Genomic DNA, 22457 nt, shown 5'->3' with positions numbered 1-22457 from the left:
CCTGGAGACCTGAGGGCAAACCTTACCAGTGAAAACTGGAATAAAAAGTCATTGAGTACCTTAGCTCTTTACAAATTCTTTTTCACTAAGTACCCTGCCTCACTGAGCAGTGGGCCCAAGCTCCCCTTAGCCTTCCTTTTGCTGCTCTTGTACTTAAAGAAAGCCTTCTAGCTTTTGCCCTCCACAAAAAAAAATTGGTTTTGAGTTTAATCAGGATCTGCATTTTCATCTGGCCTTCTGTCATGCTTGTTCAACTTTCCATACATTGCAAAAGACCATTCTTGTGCTCTGAGGAGGTTATCCTTGAAGATTAGCCAGGTGTCCTGAGCCCCTTTGCCCTTCAGGACAGTTTCCCATTGAATCACTCCTCTTAGGATCTTGAAGTGCAGTTTTATGGTCACAACAGCCAAAGCTGTTATAGACCTTCACATCTTTAACCAGTTTTTCCTTGTTTGTGGGCAACAGGTTCAACAGAGCATTTCCACTAGTCAGTTTATTGATCACCTCCATCAAGAAATGGTCTTCAGGACTCTCCAGACATCTCCTAGCTTGCTCACTTCCAGTCTTATTGCCCTTCCAGCAGTTGTTAGTGTGGTAAAAGTCACCCACAAGTACCAAGGTGTGCACTTGTGAGGCTTTCTTCAGCTGCTTAAAGATGGCTTCATCTACCTCCTCCTCTTGATCAGGAGGTCTGTAGCAGACACCTACTACAACACTATGAGTCCTTGTCTGTCCTCTGATACTTACCCACAAGCTCTCTACTGGTTTGTCACCTGCCCTGGGGCATCACTCCATGCATTCAAGAAACTCCTTTACACAAAGTGGAAGCCCTCCTTCATACTTTCCTACACATTTTTCTTGAAGAGACTTCATCCCTCCGTTGCAGAACACCAGTCATGAGTGCTATCATACCATGTCACCATAATCCCAACAAGGCTGAAGCTCTGCAACTACACATAGACTTACAATCTGTTCTCTAAGCTACATGCATTAGTGAACAGCCATTTGAGATGGATCCTAAATTGCGCTGGTCTTACAGGGGAGAAGTGAGATCCTCTTCTATAATGTTGTTTCCTAGACACATCTGCTTTGCCCCTTTGTGCCCTTGCTTCTCTATTATGGTAGCTCTCTGCAGCCACACCTAGTTTAAAGCCCTCATCACTAGGTTAGCAAGCCTCTTTGCAAAGATGCTCTTGTTGCACTTTGCCAGATATATCCCATCCCTGCTCAGTAGCTCTCATTCCTCGAGATCCTGCAGTCATAGAAGACAAAGCCCTGACTGCTAGACCAAGTCTGCAACATCAGTTGTCTCACTTCTGCTTGAGCCTTCTCCCTCATCAGAAGGTTTGAGGAGACACCACCTGGGCCCCCCTGGTCTTCACTCTCATCTCCTGAACTCTGTTGGACTCTTGATGTAGTTCACATTGCCTCTGCCAGTGTTGGTGCCCAGATGGAAAAGCAGAAAGGGAAAATAGTCCAGGGGCTGGATAAGCCTTGGAAATATCTCCATACACCACAGATCTTAAAGTCTGCCAAGCAAAAAGTTCTCAAGATACTAGGTCAGGTTGGCAGATCAGTGTCTCCATTACCTGCAGGAGGGAGTCTCCAGTAACTATCACATGCCTTTCTCCTTTTCTGCAGACACTAGGTTAAGGCTCAGATGGATCTGATGAATCCTCTAATGGGTCTTGTTCATCCTCACCAGTGCCCAGGGCATTATGCATATTCTGAATTTGCAGATCTGCAAGTGGAGCAGGAGTCTTTTTCCTGTTGTCAAAAGTCACAACTTCCAGCCTTCTAATATCCTTGCCGCCACCTTCCACTACCTGTTTGAGCATGTTCTCCTGCTGTCTTTCCTTCTTTGTGTTGTGTGACTCAGGTTCTCATCACCACATGCAGTCTTGAGAAGAGGTGTTGGGCCCTGCTGCACATCTGCTGTGAATAACTGACGTGACAATGGCTCTGCCAGTCAGCAGCACTCTGGCTTCTCCCACTCCTGAACAGGTCCCTTCTTGCAAGACTATAAACCCATTCAAGCTTTCTCCATCCAAGCACTCATCAGTTAGCATGTGAGCACTGTTACTGCCACATGCTCCTGCAGCTCACACCACCCCAGCAAAGGGAAGCATGGCACAGGTGTCTGCAGCTGTGGTGCAATGCTTGCACTGACACAGTGTTCCTGTCTAAGCAGAGTGGACTGACTTCTCCATAGTTGACAACGTTCTTTATTTTGCAAAAGAGTGTATACCTGTTTAGCTCTGTGTGTGTGTGTGTGTGTGTTTGCAGTGTATGGTTTCTCCATCATGAAAGCTGCATTACCCAAACTGTAATCATTACTGCTTTCTTCTGAAAAGCTGTCTGTGCTGCACAAAGTTATTGCTGGGATGTCTTGGATATGACGATTGATAAACATGTTGTTAATACCAAATCAGACCCATAGCTATTCAGCACATTACAGGAGGGATTGTGATTCTTAAATATGAATTTCCTTGCCTTTGATTAAATGCTTCATATCCATCTTAGTTTTCTGAGTGCTCAGTAGTCATATCTCTGCTAGACTTTTAAAGCTCTTTCTATTTGACACCAAATCTCTTACTGTACATTATGAAATGAATTTCCATGGAGCAGTGGTATATCTGTGAAGCTGCTCCCCAAAGCCCCTGAACCAAACTGATCAACTCCACAGTAAAATTCTATTTGAGGAAGACTTCAGATTGCATTTCACTTTCTAGCACAAGTACCCAAAGACTGGAAATTATGACAAGAATCTTGCAAAACATCCAGGTACAAATTTAAAAGACTACCTTTCTCATAGGAGGAACCAGTTTATTCTCTGGTCTTAAATCCTGGCAATAGTTTTGTAATGTTAGTTGATCAAACCTTTGCTAGCTGTGGGATTCTGTTAAGATATATGATTTCTCCCTTAAATCCACCTTGACTGAGGTCCCAAATGACCAGAAGCCTGAGGCCTGAAAGGAGAAGATATTCCAGAGCAAGATGCTGTTGAACCAGATGAATGGAGTGAGAATGTTCCTGCAAAGATCCTAGATGATGTTGTCATAATAAGAGTATTAGCTGGATTAGCTGGATGATGAACCAGAACACACAGCTGACTCCAGTGCTGAAATAGGGGTGATGAATAGAAATATTTCCAGGCCAAGATGAATCTTTGCTGGGCTTTCAGCTTTTGTATCTTTCTAAATCCTTTGGAGAAGTCCAGAATTGTAGATTACAGTTTTCAAAGATTCTTTCAGACACAGGTCACTGGGGCTGACTGTAAGGTTGACACTATGAGTTAACTTATATTTGGTCTCTTTAAAAGAGGGGAGAGGTAGCTGGCAGAAGTTGGCTAAGTAGATAAAGTTACTGTTGAACAGAAGCTTATTTGGAGTCAGCAGAACCTGTAGGTTGAATTTTAAATATATGTTCGTTGATTTGTGTACTACAAGCACTATTTATCACTGTGTTTATAGAGTACTTTTTACAGCATGAAGATATTTGTTAATTCTTGTTCTTTATAGAACTAGTGTATAATTTTGGGGTTATTTTAAAAATTTATTTTGAATGGTATTTAAAATATGTCTTTTTCAATATATACCACATGTACTGTTTACAGCATTTTCATAGTTATTTTACAACTTTGTTACCAGCTCCCAAACATAGTACTTTCATTCCTGTAATTGCTTCATCAACTTCACATTTTTTGCCTGTCTTATTTTTGTCATAGACGAGATCCCAAGAGAGATGTGACAGAGTATAAATTAATTCTGATGATGTTTTGTTTTATATGATTTTTAAAAGGTGTCCTTGGAAAGCCCTTCTAAAACAAATTTGATACTAATTTGTTCATAAAACTGGTCTTGTCTCACTATCTAGTCTCACATAAAGATATATCAATATAGTCTAACAGTAAGTCCTTGGGTCAGTTGCAGTGTGTTTCAGGAGGTTTGAATTTATTCCGTTCCCTTCTGTATCATATACGGGACAGAGCACTTGGGACCAGATGGTGTCATACAATTTGTGAGTTGACTGAAATGCTCTGAACAAACCTGGTGATTTCTTGGGGCCACCAAAGGAGGCAGCAGAACTCCTGGCAGTGCAGAAGGTGGTCTTATGACCTTCCTGTAGTCACCAGCCCATGACACCACATGCTGCTTCCCTGATCATGAGCCCCAGAAGGCTGATGGACTCTGTGAGTTGCAGCAAAGGGGCAAGCAGGTGGTGTACCTTGGTAGCTCCCAAGCAACAGTTACTCCTTGACTACATGGGCTACTTGGAAGTCCAAGCATAATTCCTGGAAATGGGTTTCAAGATTTTTCTGCAGGTGGAAAGGGAGGGAGCTGCCTCTGTTCTTTCCAAAATTTCCATCTTGAATTTTCTAACACTTCAGTTCTGGAAAAAAAAAAAAAAAAAAAAAAGATAAAATTTTATATGGAACTGCATTCTGTTTTGTGCACAGCTTCTGTTTACAACAGTTATCTTCAATAATGCTGACTGAAAAACAGATGTCATGTTTCAATACATGAACGAAAATAGCAAGACCTGAACAGAAGCTGTTATATGACCAAAGTGGGATCCAGAGTCTTAATGAAAACTGTGGTCCAGGATTGGTGGTTATTTGCAGCTCTGACAGTCTGTCCATCTGCGAAAGGAAGCAAGGCAAAAGCCAACAGTCCTGGAGAAAAGTACTGGTCCATTACCTCAGGCAGAGTTTCACATCTTTAGGGAGTTCACTGAGAGGGCACATCAGTGGTCTGTCTACTCTGTTCATGGATGCAGAACTTGAAGTTCATGCTCTATAAATACAATAATGTATTGATTTCATATTAACTGAATTTACTTCCAGGTAGAAATAACTTGTAGCCCCCATTACTGGATAACTTTGTCAGTCCAAGAGACTCTAAAACATCAGTTCAAGGAGCAACGAAGGCCTCAGGTAGAGCAAGGTGGACATTTCTGTGATAGTGTTGTGCAAAAAGATGGACATCTTTGTGTTTTGACCTTGTAGAACTAAAAACTTACTTTAATTACTGATGAGACTCTGTGCTCATTGTAGACCTCATCTGCACTGCTGATTAAACAAGGGCCAAGGAGCAGCACCTGGCCCCGAGAGTATGTGACATTGACTGACGTCTGTCTACACTGCTTAGCCCTAGCCCCTCTAAAGCAGGTTTGTTTTGAAGAGAGCTATCTAGAGTAGTACAAAACTGATCTAGAGATCAAGTTAGAAAGTGTTGTGGAACATCACGGTGGAGTGCTCAACACACTCCCTGGCGCTCTCCCATTTAGCAGTAGAAATAAGCCCAGAGGATGCATATTTATTGAGAGAAACCTAGCTAGCCAAACTCAGTTTCACTGAGACAGCTCAGACCTGATAAAAAACTGAGTGCTGTTTTGTGGGAGGCTATGAAACCAGTAGTTCATTGTTGAGGGCAGGAGGGAGCAGCATAGGTATCTCTCCTGAGTCCACTTTTGTTCAATGGTTCCATTAGTGACCTGGATAATGAAATAGCGAGAATGCCTATTAAATTTACAGGAGATACAAGGCTGGAAGGGATTGCAAGTACACTGGAGACAGAACTAGAGCTCAGACAGGCCTTGATGAACTGGGAAATTGGTCTGGAGAAAGATAAAATTTAGTATGGGTAACTGTAAGAAAATGGGTACTATGAATAACCAACAACAAAAGTACTGGGTAGAGAGCAATTGGCTAGATTCTTCAGAAGAGGATTTTGAGGTTATTGTGCATCCCAAGATGAACATTAGCTACTTTTATAATCCTGTTGTGAAAAGCCAAATGTCATACCTTGGTGTTGTTGAATACAGGTTTGAAAACTGTATTTGAGAAGGCTATGGGCATTGTTAGAGAATCCAAAGGGTAACAGCAGATAATATTAGAGAAACTGTTGGAGAAAATGTGATTTCTGGACGATGTTGAAAGCGTCAGGGTTATTAAGTTGTAAAAAGATAAGGGTACTGGTGGGGAAAGGAATGATAAAAATTCATGTAGTCTAAAGACTGTGCAAAGATGAAGGTAATAATCTATTCTCTGTGTTCCTAATAGACTGGAAAAGAAGCTATGGACTTAAGCTGCAGCAGGAAACTCAAGCTAGATTTCAAGAAAACTTTCTAATAGTTAGATTAGTTAAGCAGTGGAACAGGTCTTGCAGCCTAGGGAGTTGCAAAGTCTCCATTTATTGTAAGTCTTCAAAATAAGGTTGGAGAAACATCTGTCTGAAATTGTGCAGATATAGATGAACCTGGTTTACAGGAATAGACTTGAGTGAACTTCACGGTCTTTCCAGCCCTGTTCTTAGATGTTGCTATGGCCATATTTTATACCTAAATTCATAGTGAAAACACACATACCAATCTAGGTAGTGTATATATATACATATTTATTTAATTTTCAAGATGAGTCAACCAATATACAGGTAGCCAACTTGTATACGCTCTTACTTCACAACACACACCACAAACCTGGGGTGTTTCTTGCTTTTCACTCTTGTCCTTAAAGTCTCCATATGGTTTTCTCATTTAACCTCTAAGTTTCCTGCAACTTGCAGAGAATGAGGAGATAGAGATCTTCAGTGCACCTTTCTTATATCAGAAGTTGTGTAGATGCAGTTGTAGGCAAGGTGCAGGTTTGCTTTGACTGAATAATCTTCCAGTCCACAGTAAATGCTACCTCTTGCCTTACCTCCCTGCTTGGGAAACTCCCCAATTGCTTGAAAAACTGTTACAAACCTATTTTTCTTCTAAAGCGCCTTTTTGAAGTTTTCCCAGGCTGAGTTAAAAAACAACAAACAAACAAACCAACCAAAAATCCAGCCAAAGAGTTCAGAGTTTATGCACATTACCTATCTAAATGCTTTCTAAAGGAGCCAGAAATGCCAGGAGATGGCATACTGCTTCATAGTGCACAAAGCAATGTACACCAGTAGAACTGGAGTTGCATCTGAGGAAAATTATGCTCCCTGCAGTGGCTGTTGCTCAGCATCTCTTGTTATTGCCTGATTTGGGAAGTAGATTGACTGCACCCTGATAAAGACCTTTGATTTCATTTTATTCCTCACAGCCCTTGCTGACTTTTTAGAGACTTGGCCCTGTCTGTGCTTCTTAGACAATGAGCTAAAGACCAAAGAAAAATTAACCCATCATCTATAAGCTGAATGAAAAAAGCAGTTAGAGAAAAAAAATCCCTTGAGCAAGCATGCTACTGCTTTTGGGATAAAACCGCAGTATATGTTTCATACTGGAACGTGCAAAGACCAATATGTGACAAGGTGACAGACCTTTAAAATATTTCTTATTTCAACTGTTTAATCTTCTCTTTGCTGATAAAGCTTCCTTTTTTTTTCAAGTGTAATGAAAGTCTCTGGCATGTTAGTCTAATTGAAATGACAGGCAAAAGTTAAAAGTAAAATCAATTCTTTGCCACTGGAGCACCCCCAAGTATTTATAAAGGAATGCTAGCTGAGGAAACAGGTATATGTTAACTAGTTAGAAACCAAAATATTTTGCTATAGCAGTTTGTTTTAAGAAAATAAGAATCATTAATGTAGTGAAGATATGTTTACCAGATTCAATCAATAAATTAATTCCATGAATAATGGAATTTATATTTAGAATAGCTCCAGTTGCAAATATGCAAATGATGCTGGTTTTCTGTGGGTGAAAGAATGGAATTGACGACAAGGCATTTTAAAAGGCATCAGAGAAACTATTTCTGTGATTATTCCATCTTTGGAGTTCCAGGGAGAGAGAGCTCCTCTGTTCTGAGACAATTTTGCCTGCTCTTCTAGAGGATCACATTGCAACCAGAGGAATTTTGGAGGATTGTTTGTTTTTTTAGTTTTGTCTTTAACTTTGGTTCTCAGAGCAGGAGTGCTTAGTGCCAGTGATATATCTTCAAGGCTGAGGTTTTCCTTTTCTGCATAGCTTCTCATCTTATCCCAAACCATAAAATCTCAAACCAGATTTCTCTGATCTCTGTTTAGCAATTGTATACAGGGCGTATGTCTGTCTGACTGTTCCGATCTCTGCTATTGCAGAAGGGAGCAGAGCAGTGAGGTGCTTCAAGCAGGAAATCTGCAGTATTAGGAGTGGCTTCCAAAGGCAGCCATATGTCCCTTTCATAAGCCATGAGAGTCATGGAGAAAACAGTGTAAGTTTAGCTGGACTGATGCTTGCTGGAATGAAAGTTTATCAATAAGGAAATCTGCAATGGTTAGCTGTTCCTAAATGCTGTATCCACGTCCCATGTTAGTAGGTGGTTTAAAAGTAGCTTGTGCTAGATAGCTGCATTAATGAGTGGAGCCTAAATGCCAGAGACAGCCTAGCCTGTTTGACTTTAAAATTAACCCTAGGAAATGCTGCCTCATGAATATTACAATTCAGCCTTCTGTGCCATGATCAATACCTTAATTTTTATGTATGACCTCACAAAGATCCAGCCTGTCAAGCTACGGGCATTTGTCCAATATTCTTGTGTAAATGTCAAGACAGATGGTTCTCAAAACCTGCTGTAATATTTCACGTAATAATAGAAGTGTCTGCCTGCACCGACCTCTTCATATCAGAGTGGAAACCCAGGCAAGCGCTTGCTAAATGGGACAAACTGAGTTGGCATTTTGACAGGAGCAATGAGATTGGCTAGAAAGTACAGCAAGGTCCCCATTTGGGCTTGTGTTGAGCCTAGATAATTGTTAGCTGGACCAGAGAAGTCCGCCCAGAAAAGTTAGTCTCTGTGGAGGCAACAGAATGTGTTCTTGTAGAAGCAAATAGAAGCACACATCAGTATAAAAGCCAGGGGGGTAAGTATTTTGGTTAATCAAAGTTAAGTATTTTAGTTAACAGGTACATTCAGATGCCTTCAGCACAGATAACTAACTGTACCTGGGCTAGTTATATGGAGACTTCTATAGTTGGTGGGGAAATGTAGGTATGTCAAGGGCATGATTCATCCCACTGCACTGCAATGTATGTGTCTCAAATAGGCCAGAAGTTACCTTTCCTTTACATCGTCTCTGAAGGGAGTCAAAGTGATTGGCTTAGATGCAGATGTCTTCACTCTAGATTTCAAAAGTGAGATGAGATGAACTCCCCTCTTATCCTGGCTGTAGGACGTTCCAGCTCAAGAATAGAGAAATGCAATGACCCATTTAGTAGCTGAAACTGGCTACCAGTTCACACTGGAGAAGTGTTTAATGATATCTCAGAAACATCCCTTATTTATTTGGAATTCACTTTGAAGGACCACATATTCCAGTGCTTTCAGGTCAACCTGCCTTTTGAAATGCTAATCAGATTAAATTGGCCTTTACCACCAGCAGATATTTGTATATCAAAGAGATTCCTTGCACGCTTTCTGTCAGTCTGAATCAAGTTTAGATTACACTGATGCATTATTTTTAATGCTGATTCCTAGTAAAATCTTCTTTTCTACATCATTAATGTTCTAATTAGTTTTAGCCTAGCATTAGTTAGCCATTACCATGCTCAGTATTGCACAGGGAAGTGAGTATTATTCATTCTAATTGTTCATTACCCCTCTACTTTTACGTACAAGAATGACAAAACCCATGTCAGAAATAAAACTGGCTATACTGAGCATTGTAATACTGTTCAGGGCTGACGAGGTTTCCCTTCTCCTCCACTAAGGAGTTGAGCTTCCTGTGGAGGATGTGATGAGGTGCACAGAGCCCATGTCCACTGGAGGAATCTATATATTCCTCCACACCTTTCCTCGCACAGTTCACTTCAAGCAGACAGCAGAACATCTCACCGATAAGCGAGTACTGCATAGCAGCTGGTCGGCTTCGCTGCAGCCCACAGCCAAAGCACTTGAGTGACAGTGCAAGAATAGACTGAACTGGCATTTCTTCCAGCACTTCTTCTTCCCAGCTAATGCAGCTAAATAGATGAGATGACCTTCTGCTGGGAATCTTTGAATGGAAGTAATTTTGTGATTAAACAAAACTAGGCTCGGGGGAAATTTGAACAGTCTGTTATGGAATACAGTTTTATTTCTTGATTCACTCCATTACTGAAGGAATAAGCCACCAAACCCAGGGATAAGGAACACCAGCACAACAGTTCCACATAACCAGGCATATCTTGAGTAGAAAACTCCAGATTTCATAGCAGATGCAGGACTGAATCCTCTGTTGAGAAAGTTTTCTGTAAAACGGAATTATTTATCAGAACTATTGATAGTAAAAATTTGTCAAATATGTTCACTTAAATTGTTTATCCAACCCTGTAAAAATAAACGTAGAAGTCATAATCTGAATAAAACCAATTTGTAAACAAGATATAGGCCCAAATTCACTGAATACAAATTGATTGCAATAAGCTATTGTGTCTGCTCTGTTTATTGCCATCTGCTTGGAGCAATTAATACTCGAAGTACCCTGAAGTAAGAGGCTTTGTAGCACTCAGCTTAGCAGACTTTGTCCAAATACTGTTTATTTCAGTCTGGAAACATTTGTCTCTCCCACCACAGGTAATCAGCGAGTTTGAAGCCTCTCCCGACTCATTTTCCTACAGAATTCCCAACCTGAGCCGGAATCGCCAGTACAGTGTCTGGGTGGTAGCAGTGACTGCTGCGGGAAGAGGCAACAGCAGTGAGATTATCACTGTGGAACCACTAGCTAAAGGTACAGTGACAGCACTTTTTAAAGCAATCCAGACCTTTACAATGCTAATTACTGTTATAATGGTCACGTGGCTTCTTTATGCCTCATTGCTTACTGAGAGTGGGATTTATCAGAATAACTTCAGTTCTCTCCAAAAGTTAGATGACAACTCTCAGATAATTGCCCAAGCTTTTGCTGTAGTCAGCAGAGAGAGAAAGACGTGCTCCTCTAGAGGGTAATTCATCCCACCTACCTTAGAAGAACATAACTTGCTTTTTGGAGCAATTTCTATCTTCTTTTGTTGGGTACAGAGAGTTTGCAGATGATCCCCATCCCCTTCTGAATGTGTCTCTCTTTGTTCTTGCCATGCAACTTCTTTATCATTGCTCTCCTTATTAATATCTCTTGTGTACTATCTTCTGTATAAAATGGTCTGATTAAAATATCTAAACTCTGAACAATTGTTCTCAACTTGCATTAGCTTTGAAGTTTGCTGCTTCTATTTCAGATATGAAGAAGGGATAACGTGCCTCCAATCTTGCATATTTTTTTCCAGCTGTATTAGTTGTTCCATTAAAAATGCTTGGGGCCATGAATTCTGCCTTACCTGTACTGTGGAATGTGATGCTCACAACACTATAGCACCATAGCTTGGAGATAGAGACCTAATATTTTAGACAGCCAAGTGAGAAGAGTCCCATCAGTACTCAATCTCTACATGGGGTATTCAGACTGATTTCACCCCCACCTCCACCTCAAATTGGTAACATCAAAGCACGTGCCAGTATGAACAGTGTATTGCACAGGTTCCTAGAGTTGCAAAGTTAGGTGCATTTAATTGCAGTTTTTCAAGCCTGCTAATTCTTCAGTCATGTGGCTAATGATGTAGTAATGTAAAATAAAGTGTCTAGGGCTTTATGAGGACAGATATTTTCTAAAAAAGCTTTGCAGGACTTCAGCCAAATGACACCATGAAAGCAGTTTCTACATGGAAGAGCATATACCATCACCATAGGGAAGATTGCTGTTCCTTCTTATGTCAGTGGTAGATAACCAGTTTGATGGTGGTAGATTAACTATCAGAGCTATTGTCATGGATGGCAGTGATGATATTTGGAGGGTACTATTTCAACACATGACATAGCTTCCCAATACACAAAAGTTGCAAACAGGGTTCCTCAGGCTTGTGACAGTAATTTTCATGTCTTTCTTTGCCCCTTCTCTAAATTAAAGTTTTTATCATATGGGATGGATATTTTTCAACATTGCTGTGAGAAGCCTATAGTGACTACTGAGTTACTACTGTAGATCACAATGGAAGATTTATCAGTGTAAATATGGGGAGGGTCTAGCAAGGCAAAGAGGCCTGAGTCAGAACAAGCAGGGAAATGCCTGCTCCCCATACCATTGCTTACAGTTTTTTTCTGCCAACTGAGAAAACTCACTTTCACTTTCTGCTTCTTTCTGGCATTTTTTGTAGTCTTTCAGAAGATCCTTTCTCTTAGTAGCTACATGGTGTTAGTGGAGTGACCTGAAGGATGTCTGAAAGGCTATGAAAAGTCTGAAGGATCTGAAAAATCAGGAGCTTTTCCATTGTTGAATTTCTTGTAGGATAACTGCATACTGCATTATAAACATCACTGAGACCAAAGCTGAGATCTTAAAAGGTGAATGAGTGTAAAGGACATCTGTGAAGGAAGATCGTGAAAAAACACCTCAGGGAACCAGGGCAAAGGTTTCAGTGTGCTTCCCCTTTTAGGGCAGCTGTTACCTGTGTGTAGTGAATGTGTGGCGATGAAAAGGAAAAAAGGAAACAAAAATAGGCATAAAAATAGATGCTCAAATAAGAGCAAAACCAATTAGACAACAACATGATGCAATACTAATAGATTGAGGATTCAGGCAAACCCAGGAGCATGCAGATGCCGCTGCACATAATGCACTAGAAATTCTCTTCCTCTATGTCCCAGACATTTAAAAAAGAGGGAAGTATGCAGGCAAGATGAATACAGAACAATGCAGAGTTTGCAGGTACCAAGATTTATAACCTCTAGTTGTGAGGAAATGTAGTATGCAATCGCTCTTGGTTTGCCAAAAATAGAGAAGCTACAAATTGACCCACATGTACATAAACTGAACAAGCTTACTGGAAACTGGAATTAATTCTGCTCTTCCAAAGCTTATTTAACATGATTCATGATGACAAATAAATGAGCTTAAAAATAGCTTGTATGAAAAAAGAAGACTTTAAGGAAAAATGATTAATTGCTTCAATAGACAAATCAGTATGAACAAGACTTTATTTTGAAGGATGGTAGGATGCATCCAATGTTAGAGCTAGTAATGATACTCCAATATAAAGTCTGCATTAGATGATGCTCAGGACAAGCATCTCTTACACGTACTTAGGATTGGAAAAGTGATAAATAATCCATTAGTGGAGGTTGTGAGGGACACTAGGAATACTGATAGGTAGCAATTTTATGAACTTCGGATGTAGCCAGGTAAGAAATTATTGTATCATGTACAAGATTTCCTGTATGAATGCATCACTGGGCCTTTTAGAGAGCTGAGAGAATGTGGTGATCAGTGATAAGAACAGTGGACACACAATGAAGAAGGATGAGTAGAGCTAATACCCTTGAATACCTCTCTCACCCCCCAGTACGTCTGAAGCAAGTAACATATCACAGGGTTAGGAGCAGTTATGGTCTGATTTTGCCACAAATCCCCAGTGCAAGAACATCCTATGGGTCATTATTGTGACATTGTTTGCTTCCTTCTTTTCTCCACTTCTTTCACAGTAGCTGTCCAAGTAATGATACCATCATGACAGCTAATGAGAGTTAACTTTGAATTGAATTATGTCAACTTAATTATAAACCCTTTAAGAACCCCTTTGAGAACAATGAGAATGTCTAGATGGGGGGTTGATGTGAAATGGATAGTCCAATTTAAATGAAAGCTTAATTCAAGTTAACATTTCTTTCTTTAGTGTCTCTGTTTCTCAGAACAGATTGCTGTTCTCTGTAATTAACTGACAAAAATAAACAAAAAAACCCAACAAACAGAAAATAATCATGGCAATGAAAGTTCAGCCTCTATGTAAGCAGGCTATGTCCCCATCTCTCAAATTATGCTTCATTGCTGACTTGAAAATTGTGGATTTTGTCTATGAAATATATCTAAAAGACAGCAAATCTTGCATGCACCTGGTTCCTCTTATTTCCTGTCCATGACTGATGAGAATGGCATTTGCCAGCAACATGACAATAACAGCTCTAGACCCATGGCAATCTGATCCTCTGGGGATAACTCTCTGACTTCAATGTTGAGTTTACCCTGTTCTTGTAGACTACCTGAGCATTGATGTTGAATAGATTTGCCGCCTAGTCTACGTTGCTTTGTGTGTTTAATGTTTTTAAACAACATGTGGGGCTTACATGACAGTACACACACTCCATTGATCTGTTTCTTTAATAGTTCATCATACTGGAATACACAGGATATTCTTCTGTGAGAAAGTAAGTGAAAAGCTCCTGACCCAACGTATTCACTGATGGTCCTTGTATTTGGATTAAGCTGAGCAGCAGTGAACTATCATAGCTCTTGTTCAGTTTCCCTACACAGTTTGCTTTTAAAATTCAGTTGTGTCCTCTAGAGGAAAAAAAAAAAAAAAAAAAAGTGTTACGGCCTCTTGCAAAGAATTTCTGCCCGTTTCTTTTCCTATGACAGTAAGTATAGGTAATAAGAGTCATAATTTAAACAAACAAACATACAGAAAACTGTATTAGCATAAGACAGTGCACTGTTCTGTGAAGGCACCTCTTTATCTTCAATTAATGATTCGGTAATTTGCAAAAAATAGGAACAGACTCAGTCCTAATCCAGTGCCACGCCCTGTAATATAAGGCAGGTGGGTAGTTGGTGGGCATGTGGGTAGCTTCAATAACAAAGAGGTGAACGCTGCAACTGAATAGCCCACGTGCTGCGTAAAGCTCCCTTGTTTCACAAGTGAGAGGTCGGTGAGATTTAAGGCATTTTAACCTTATGAATGCCTGTTACCATTTCAAACCTATTGCTTTCAGATGAATTTCACTAGACATCTATTTTGTTTCTAGTTTTCTTTTGTTTGTGTACCTGTTAGCAGTCTTAGAACATTACTAAAAGTTAAGCTATAAAGGAAATGGGAGTTAAGAATTTTCATGCTGTTTTACCTTCTCTTTTAAAAGCACTCAGATCATGAAAGGAATAAGATAGTCCATAGAAAGCTGTGGGTACTTGCACAAAAATAGTGCAGCATGCTTTTGTAATGTGCACTTCTGAGTTATGATCTGTGATATTACTACTGGCTTAGGCTTCTGTGAGGTTTGTGTTGCTTCCACACATCACTGTAAAATGGGACACACAGAATATTGAAAACCAGGAGCTACAACATAAGTCCTTTTCAAGAAACACTGGAGAGGTGGGAAAGCCAGGGAGAAGAAGATTAATAGTTCATTTTAAATGAGTTTTGAGGCTTCATGTTACAGAGGGAATGTTGCATGGAACAGGAATTTGAGTTTCTAACCACCATTGCTCAGAATGCACTGCAGCTACTATGAGCAGTCCAGATGCTTATGGGTGTGTTGCAGATAGTCACACCTGACAGCATCTCCTGCATCTTTTTTAAGATGGCACGAGTACTGTTAGATATCTCCTGCAATGAAAACCTGGAACCACTGAAGACAAGTGAGCCTTGTAACACTGTGTTGCATTTAAGGTGATGAATTCATTTGGTAAGAGATGACTTGCGTTCTAGTCAGTCCTCATTGATTAGAGGGACTAGGGGTGGCTGGATTTATCTCTTAATAGGTATGCCAATTAGGGCCGTAACTACAGGTCTGACCCGGATGCACGAACAGCCCATATGCTGTAGGTCCGGTTGCATTCAAGAGAAGCAGTCAGATTCATGAATAGTACGGTTTATTTTTATGCAACATCTACAGGTTCTTTGAGATTGCCTACGATAAATGCACAAACTGCAGGTTGGCTATATAGCACTACACAAAAGGAAAATGATTGCAATCACACACACTTAGTTCCCGGGTAATCACTCAACATAGCCGAGGGCTCAAATTTTATCAAAAGGCATCTCTTCTGGGAGGGGGGAGGGAGGGGGGCGAGGAGCACAAACCCTGTCCCTCTGATTTGGTGTCAGATTATCATCCCTCGGAGTTAGACACAAACTCGGGGTAGTATTTATCTTAGTATTATGTGTAAGTGGGTGGGACTGTAGTCAAGCCATTATCTTTTGAGTAACAACACAGTACATTCCTTGGTGCGAGGGATACAGCTGGTTTTTGTGGGAAAAAGAGGGACGATGAGAAACAAGGCCGGCTGGCCACTGCAAAAATCCTTGAGATAAGTGAAAGAATGGGACCACGCAGCCTACACCTCGCTTCGCATTTCTCCTTGGCACCACGACAAACACAAATCACTGGACCTCCATCCCATCCTGTGCTTGCTCTGGGCACCCTGTGTCAAGGAAATGTGTGTTTTACAGATTTCGCACTGTTTTGCTTTTCTCACGCTTCCAACACTTAACACACTGACTTCAGTGGAGTCAGCATTTCACACCATGTCTCTGGGTAGATTGAGCATTTTTCTGTTTCAGTTAGCTTGGTCAATTAGCCCATGGCTTGTGGCAGTATAGGCCGATGTAAATCTTTTCTAGAAGATATGGCCTTAGGAGTGCCACTGTGGAAAACAAGGCTGTATCATGAGACTTACTGACTGACCAGTGTCTTTGCACCATTCTGGTGTACCACCTCCTCAGGGCAGCACTCGCTGCAGCACCCTCCTGCCGGGATGAACCATCAGAGCTGCCAGAAGGAGGGAGCCAGGGGTCTTCAGCTGCTGTTTAGCCAGGACAAGACATGTCGATGTTTGGCTGTTAGGAAAGTAATGTCCCATTTCCTAACCTTGACTTTGTCCATTACCCTAAATCTTTAAAGAGACACTTGTATTTTCAGTTAAAATTTTGACCAGAGAAAAATTTCTTAAGAAGCTTAGTCTTCAACAATGCTTGAAGAGAACATAGGCAACACAGTCCAAACTGATCACATAATCTATGAAATCTCTTCTTGTTATGAATATCTCACGCCCCACTGCAGCCTACCCAGGTGATTTCCCTTAACTCTTCAAGGCCTCTTCTTTTGTGCATGATTTTTTTTTTGAGATGAACTGTCCCAGTTTTTATTTGATGTTGGTTTTCATATTCATGTTTTTCTAATTGGTGCAAAATGGATTATTAAGTAAAATTTCTGATCAGTGTGCATGACTGAAGTCAGGATTAAAAATACCAGTATTTCGTGTATCTGTATTCACTATGTGCCTTTGAAATGTATATTTAGAGGCCAACAAGAAGTCTATTTCTATCAAGGGTCATTTTTGAGTAATAACATACAATGAAGCTCTAACACAACCCTAGTGTTCCTGTATATTATAAACAAACTACAGGAGTGATATTTTTGTTGATATATTTAGATGATATGAGAGCTGACACAAATTAAACTGACTTACACAAATTAAACTGACTTAAGAGTTTTTTCATATTTGTGGACTTCAGATAGACCCTGCAATGTACTAACATGTACATACATGAAGGTTTATTTTGCTTAATACCATAGCTGTTTAACATAATTTTCATCCATAATTTCTACTATGAAATATATAAAAATCAGTAAAAACTATCAATAACTGGTTTTGCTCTTTTCCTCCTCAAGGACTCTTCCAGTCCTCTGCCTCATCTCTCTTTTAGTTACTTGTCTTCCAGATACTAAAACTAGAATATTTGTGCTTGAATAAATAGCTGATATTATGAGTTAAAAGGAATTAGTTTCCTAAAACCACAGCTTGAAACAGATCGGTTTAGTTTTCCACATTTAATTCTGGATGTCTATGTTTCCCTTCCAAGAGCTATATGAATTAACACCTAATATCAGTCTTTCTTGCTCTGTTTTGCTCAGCTCCTGCCAGGATTTTGACATTCAGCGGCACAGTGACAACTCCCTGGATGAAGGACATTGTCCTCCCTTGCAAAGCTGTGGGAGACCCAGCTCCAACAGTCAAATGGATGAAGGATAGGTAACCAGCAACTAAATGTATAGCTCAAATAAAGCCCAGTTGCTTAAAATCCTCAGGGTTGCAATGTGGGTGATCCTGGATGACTATGTCAGGAAGAAGAACTGTTTGTAGGAACTGCACATAGTCACAGTAGACGAGGAGTTAGAAATTCCTTGAACTAAAAATAATTGGCTGTGGTGATTAGAAGGTATAGAAAGGGAGGGAAAGGTAAACATTCAAAATGTAAAACCTAGGAGTTTTCTGGTTTAACTTCAGGTGCACCAATTAGTTTTAGTCTGAGAAAGCAAAATGTCTGATGCATTGAGTCATGCTGTGGAGTACAGTGTACATGTCTTGCACATTACTTGCTTTCCATTATTCTGTTTTGATCTTTAGTATCACAGTATGACAAAGTCACTTGGAAACACATATGGACAATAATTTTCATCCAAGCACAGTGTAAGGAGTGAAACTGCAGTGCTATGAAACCATCTTATCCACTGATACAAATAGCTATTATTTTATAAGGATGGACTTTGTATCCAGGAACTGCCTTTTACACTCATTTTGTCACTTTTATGAAATAGCAGATAGTTAAGGAAGGAGTGAATTTCCATTTTCACTCAAACTGGAGCCAGGATATTTGTGTTCTTCAAGCAAATGGCAGGTGTTTCCCAACAGAAAATATTCTTTTGCTGTCTTTATTGAAGAGGACACACATCCCTCCCACCCTTTCTCTTCCTTTCCTTTCTTAGTTGTTTAAAAAAAAAAAAAAATCCATTTCTGAGTAATCTTGATTGTAACTTCTTTAATGTATGCACTTTGTTTCCTGTGAGGTAGTAACGGGACACCCAGTCTAGTGATGATTGATGGGCGAAGAAGCATCTTTAGCAATGGCAGCTTTGTCATCCGTACTGTGAAAGCAGAAGACTCCGGATACTACAGTTGTGTGGCCAGTAACAACTGGGGATCAGATGAAATAATTTTGAATTTGCAGGTACAAGGTAAGACTATCGGATCTATCTCATAATTGTTATCACAGCTATTAACTGCTGTGTGCTGATAATGCATAGGTATGTTTGTTTGCAGATGTATGTAAAATACTAGTATTAATGTGCATTAATACAAACTTTAGGCTTCCAAATTAATAAATAAAATATTATGCAGGTCAGTCTGACTCAGCCATCGACATTTTATGATACAGCAAATGTTTTGGTTTTGGTGGAATGATTCATACACTTGGAGTTAAGTCTCTATGCAAGCTTTTGTAGGATTGAAAACTGAGTGTTTGCATTCAGTTACCTTCTAGTTCTTCACACAGAAAATATCAACTTATGCCTTCTCCTTACAAATATTACATGTATCATTTAAATATTACATAATTCAGGAAGATCTGAAGCCTTTACTTTAGCTTCTGAAAAGCTATCAACAGAAATTTTCCTCTGTACTGAGACCTTGGATAAAAACTTCGTTATGCAAGAGCAGAATTTTATTGATGATGGACGTGAGGAAGCATTTAAAATGAAACATCAGTACACCTTTAATTAGTGCATATTGTCAGCTACTTTTTATATGCATGTTGAAATGTATATAATGTATGGTATGATATTGATGTGTATAAAAGCAATGACAATATAGGAATACACATTAAAGTGAAGCAGAGCATATGTATTCACATACCAACAGTTCACTATGCAGGAGATTTCCTTGCTCATTTGCACTAAAGTCAATCCTAAGATTGCTTCAACTGACTGCAAATTGTTGTACCAGAGGGAATCAAATAACTGAGTTGGGAATATGGGCCTTATTGTGGTCAGTCCCTCTTCTGTCCCTTGTTATGCAATCTAAACTTCTAGTGCAACCATACAGGAACACAGAAAGAGCTTGTTTCAACTGGAGTCCAACTCTCTCTGCATAAACCGTTCCACTAAGCCTTGAAACAAATGCCATAGCATATATTAATTTACCTACAATCCAACAGAGCCTAAAGATGCTCTTCTGCAATATTTGAAGCATGACCACAACAGGAAATAGGGAGAGGAAACACTATCAAATGGAAACTTATCTTTATCTTATCTTTATATTTCACTAAGTACTTTTGTAATTGCATATCCTTGCTGTTATTGAACTGCAGTAATGAAAAGCAAATCAATATTACTTCCCTGAGGGACAGAAAGACTGGCATTTAGTATGTGGGACCACCATCTTTTGTAGATAGGGTGAAGCTGTGATAAAAGGTTTTACAATGAGCCTTTCACAGTGTAGTGTGTGCAGTCTCTCTCCATGAAATGAGCCAAGTCAGTCAGAATAATGGAATAAATCCATCTCACATAGGGAATTTTCCTTTAGAGTATAAACTATCTTTTTTTTTTTTTTTCTTCAGCACTGTTTAGCCCTGTGAGAGCACTAAAATCAACTTCTCTTTGAACTAGTCCATGGCAGTAAACCAGCAGTCTCCACTTCATATCAGCACTCATTATTTTGCAATCTGATGACTTGAACATGAACTGCAGTTGGGAGCTTTTCCTGGAGTTTCACTCTGCAAGTAGAGCTACCCCTTAAAGACAGGCAAAGCAGTCAGTGTCCTCTGGCAGCAGACTGCTGGGCATGACAGAGCATTTGTGACTTCTGTCCTGCCTTGCTTATGGGCTGGTGTCTGGTGAGCACTAACTATGGCAGGGAAATGGCAGGTCCTGTCAGCAGCAGCCATTGACACACCCCCCCCCCCCCCGCCCCTTCCCAGTCTTGCAGTGGCAGTGACTGGAGAAGGTGTGACTGCCCTGTTGTCTCTCCTCCCTGGCTTTCCGTCCCAGCTTCAATGCTGCATCTTGGATCCCTTCCCATGATGGACACTGTCCATGCTTTACTCCTTGTTCTTGAGACAGCAAAGCTCAATTTTGTCTACATTTCTGAGGAGCTTGGAGACTGCTAGTAACACTTGTGCAGGAAACAATCTGTAAAATGAGCCAGACACAGTGCTGTTGTACATGACCAGAGCAGTGCAAAGGATTTGAAACAGAAACTTCCCTTTCTCCCCCTTTCAATTTCTGAACTTACAATTGTGGATGTAAAACATTTGGGTGAAATGTTAGTAAATATTTACCCTTCAGGTTCCTAATAAATATTAGACTAGCTCTTTGAAGTTTCACCTGCTGTTCTTCTCTATTTTATCAAACATTATCCTCCACGGCCTTACTGGTTTTGTGCCATGGTTCTGGTTACCTCACTTCTACAACATGACTAGCTAAATGATTCAGACAGAAGTCAAAGATGAGCTCTCCAGACTATGACTACCATATGATCATATTGGCTCATGATAGATTTGTCAAAGTGAAAAGAAAGCTGGTTACTTTGCCACTTTCTTCCCCTGAGCATTGAGCTCTGGAAACCCAGCCACTATACACTGGTGCAATTTGGGATTACTTAGGCTGAGCCTAAACTGTCCCAGTTCTTGGTCCCATTTCCAGTCCCAATTCCCTGTCCCAATTCCTAGTCCCAGTTCTTCTACCCTGGGCAACTTGTTGAGATATAACATGGCTCCTTCTCTGCCCTTTCATGCTGGATTTTCCTTTGAAGGAAACTGGATGGGAGATGAGACCTGTCTTATTCCTGTGCTCTGTCAGGAGCTAGTCCTGGGAGCTGTGCAGTTCTTATGTCCCACAGTTTAGACACAGCAATAATGTTTATGGGAAGCAGCAGAACTGAAGTGTTTCCACGTTTGTTCAGACTTTACTGATATGGTTGCATCTTTATACCAGCAGCCTCAATGAATACATGGTGTGATCTGGAAGAGGTACGAATCTGCCCCCAGTCACAGATCTACCTATGCTACCTAGTTAGTACTCACAGTTACGCTGACAGAAACTCTTGCTATGCACTTTTTTTTTTTTACTTTTGCCATAATAGCCTGCAAACACATGCATGAGTGAGGCATCATTTGCAAGTGGACATCTGTTTCCTGCCAGTAAAAATTCAGCTTCTACCTAAAACAAATATGAAAAATAACAAAAGATAATGGCTGGGTAGCTCATATGCTATTTAGATCTAACAGGACAGGTACAAAAAATTCAGAGAAAAGCAAGAGTTAAGAGCTGAAAGACAAAATTCTGTAGAAAATTAAATATAAAAGATGAGAGCTTGTCTGCTCTTGTCTTAACCAAAGATGTCAGCTAAACAGATACTTTGACAGAAATCATTTGCATTTTTTGCAACTCAAAACAGTTATTTGATAAATGACTGTTAGAAGGAATTAAGATCATGTCTAATCATTTGAATCTATTTTCTATTTCTAACTATTTCCAATCTAGTTCCACCAGACCAGCCAAGACTCACTGTATCTAAAACTACATCTTCCTCTATCACTCTTTCCTGGATACCTGGAGACAATGGTGGCAGTTCTATCCGAGGTAATATAATTCAGGTTAATTGCAACTTCTTACTAAATTATCATATGTTGATAGGATTAGTATATACTTATGAATGGCTACAAAAAAAGAAAAACAGAGAAATCTGTATTGCTGTCAGAGCTTAGTGTGCACTATCATCATGATAACAGCTTTCAGTAAATTGCAGATTCTCTTTGTGGTGGTTTAATCACAGATTTAATCACTTTCTTCCAGTGTACCCTCAGCTGTTATGACAGTTACTCTCTCCGTTTTTCCAGACATGTAATCTCTAACCATTCATTTTTGAGGGTCCAGGTTCCTCATC

General features: G+C 40.0%; 1 protein-coding gene across 2 annotated transcripts in view; it reads left to right on the top strand.

The window, feature by feature from the left end:
* Positions 1 to 22457, top strand: part of DSCAM (DS cell adhesion molecule) — a 476243-nt gene that overhangs the window by 398722 nt on the left and 55064 nt on the right. For both annotated transcript variants that reach the window (XR_012621906.1, XM_074814395.1), the window contains exons 21-24: positions 10508 to 10661; positions 17651 to 17768; positions 18588 to 18751; positions 22055 to 22153. Coding sequence is in view for 1 of the 2 variants with exons in the window: in XM_074814395.1 (XP_074670496.1) it covers positions 10508 to 10661; positions 17651 to 17768; positions 18588 to 18751; positions 22055 to 22153 (535 nt within the window). In the remaining variant the exon portion in view is untranslated. The remainder of the gene's footprint in view (positions 1 to 10507; positions 10662 to 17650; positions 17769 to 18587; positions 18752 to 22054; positions 22154 to 22457) is intronic.

Source organism: Strix aluco, chromosome 2, assembly GCF_031877795.1.
Source record: "Strix aluco isolate bStrAlu1 chromosome 2, bStrAlu1.hap1, whole genome shotgun sequence".
Classification (NCBI taxonomy): domain Eukaryota; kingdom Metazoa; phylum Chordata; class Aves; order Strigiformes; family Strigidae; genus Strix; species Strix aluco.
This window is presented reverse-complemented; position numbering and strand designations above follow the sequence as displayed.